At 43.0% G+C, this 1,491-nt stretch overlaps 1 protein-coding gene across 1 annotated transcript; it reads left to right on the top strand.

Moving 5' to 3' along the window:
• Positions 1 to 280: 280 nt before the first annotated feature.
• Positions 281 to 1,015, top strand: LOC137621054 (keratin-associated protein 16-1-like). The gene has a single exon (XM_068351492.1). It carries the CDS (start codon positions 281 to 283, stop codon positions 1,013 to 1,015), a length of 735 nt encoding a protein of 244 aa, XP_068207593.1.
• Positions 1,016 to 1,491: the final 476 nt, after the last annotated feature.

Raw genomic sequence — 1,491 nt, forward strand, 5'->3', positions numbered from 1 at the left:
ATGCGTCTCTACGCTCGGCGTACGCGCGCGCGAGCGGGGTGACTGGGCTTACTTCGAGCGTTTAACTTTACGATTCAGATGATAAAAGGCTTCCTTTCTTCCTTCCCTTTTGTCTCGGAGTTTTCTTTAAGCTTCTCCTTCCGCAAGGGAAGTGGACCTTGAAGGATCTCGGGGGAATGAGTGTTAGGTATTTAAAGTCTTATCTCCGGTCCTGTCTTTAAGCAAGATAGAGATGTGGAAGATTTACGCTATGCAAATGAACTCAGGAGGGTGGAACACTATGATATTGAATCTGCTCTCTATATCTCTGTCTCTTTCTCTGTCTCCGTCTCTTACTGTGTACATCTGTGTCCCTCTCTGTCTCGCTATGTGTTCTCCTGTGTCTCGCTATGTGTCCCTCTATACCTGTGTGTGTCCCTCTGTCTCACTATATGTCCCTCTGTGTCTCGCTATGTGTCCCTCTGTGTCTCGCTATGTGTCCCTCTGTGTCTCGCTATGTGTCCTTCTGTCTCTGTGTGTCTATGTGTCCCTCTGTGTCTCGCTATGTGTCCTTCTGTCCCTGTGTGTCTATGTGTCCTGTGTCTCGCTGTGTGTCTGTGCCTCTGTGTCCCTCTGTCTCTCTATGTGTCCCTCTGTGTCTCGCTATGTGTCCGTCTGTGTCTCGCTATGTGTCCCTCTGTCTCTCTATGTGTCCCTTTGTCTCTCTATGTGTCCTCCTTTGACTATGTCCCTCTCTGACTATGTATTCCTTTCTGACACACTATGCGTCCCTCTCGGTCTCTATGTGTCCCTCTCCCTGTCTCTATGTGTCCCTCTCCCTGTCTGTGTCCCTCTCCCTGTCTCTATGTGTCCCTCTTCCTGTACCTCGACGTGTCCCTCTTCCTGTATATCTATGTGTCCCTCTTCCTGTATATCTATGTGTCACTCTTCCTGTATATCTATGTGTCCTGTATATCTATGTGTCCCTCTTCCTGTATCTGAATATATTAAGGACATAATCAAAACAAGGATATAACTGCATTTAAACTATCAACTCACCGATATGTTAGTTTAATAGACGAATATAGTGACATGAACCTAATTTTAGATAATTACGCCAACTACAAAACCTTATAAATAAAACATATAAGGATTTAGCAGAAAACCACATTTCTATTAGCTGTTATAAATACTAAAACGCGATAATCATTAGATAAAACTGTAAATAGCAAATATATATGTATATATTCCCATAATATTCCGCTGTCGATAATCGTTCAAGAACACCGAACAATTCCTCTCTTAACAATATGACCCATCTCTCTTGACGGTTCTACTACTGAACAAGAGATCACTGCCCTCGGTTTGTCTTTCATTGATGGGCATCAGTAGGCTTAAGGAAGTTGGCAAAATATAGTAAAAAGAGGTTGGAATCCTTTCTGTCTTCATTCCGTTTCTTTTAAGGAAGATAATTTCATATATGAAATACAAAATAGGAGCTATTCCTACGTG

Source organism: Palaemon carinicauda, chromosome 27 (genome assembly GCF_036898095.1).
Source record: "Palaemon carinicauda isolate YSFRI2023 chromosome 27, ASM3689809v2, whole genome shotgun sequence".
NCBI classification, from domain to species: domain Eukaryota; kingdom Metazoa; phylum Arthropoda; class Malacostraca; order Decapoda; family Palaemonidae; genus Palaemon; species Palaemon carinicauda.

Bases quoted from the DNA above. Each gene is read 5' to 3' on its own strand.
- LOC137621054 (XM_068351492.1), top strand. From the start codon at position 281: ATGATATTGAATCTGCTCTCTATATCTCTGTCTCTTTCTCTGTCTCCG.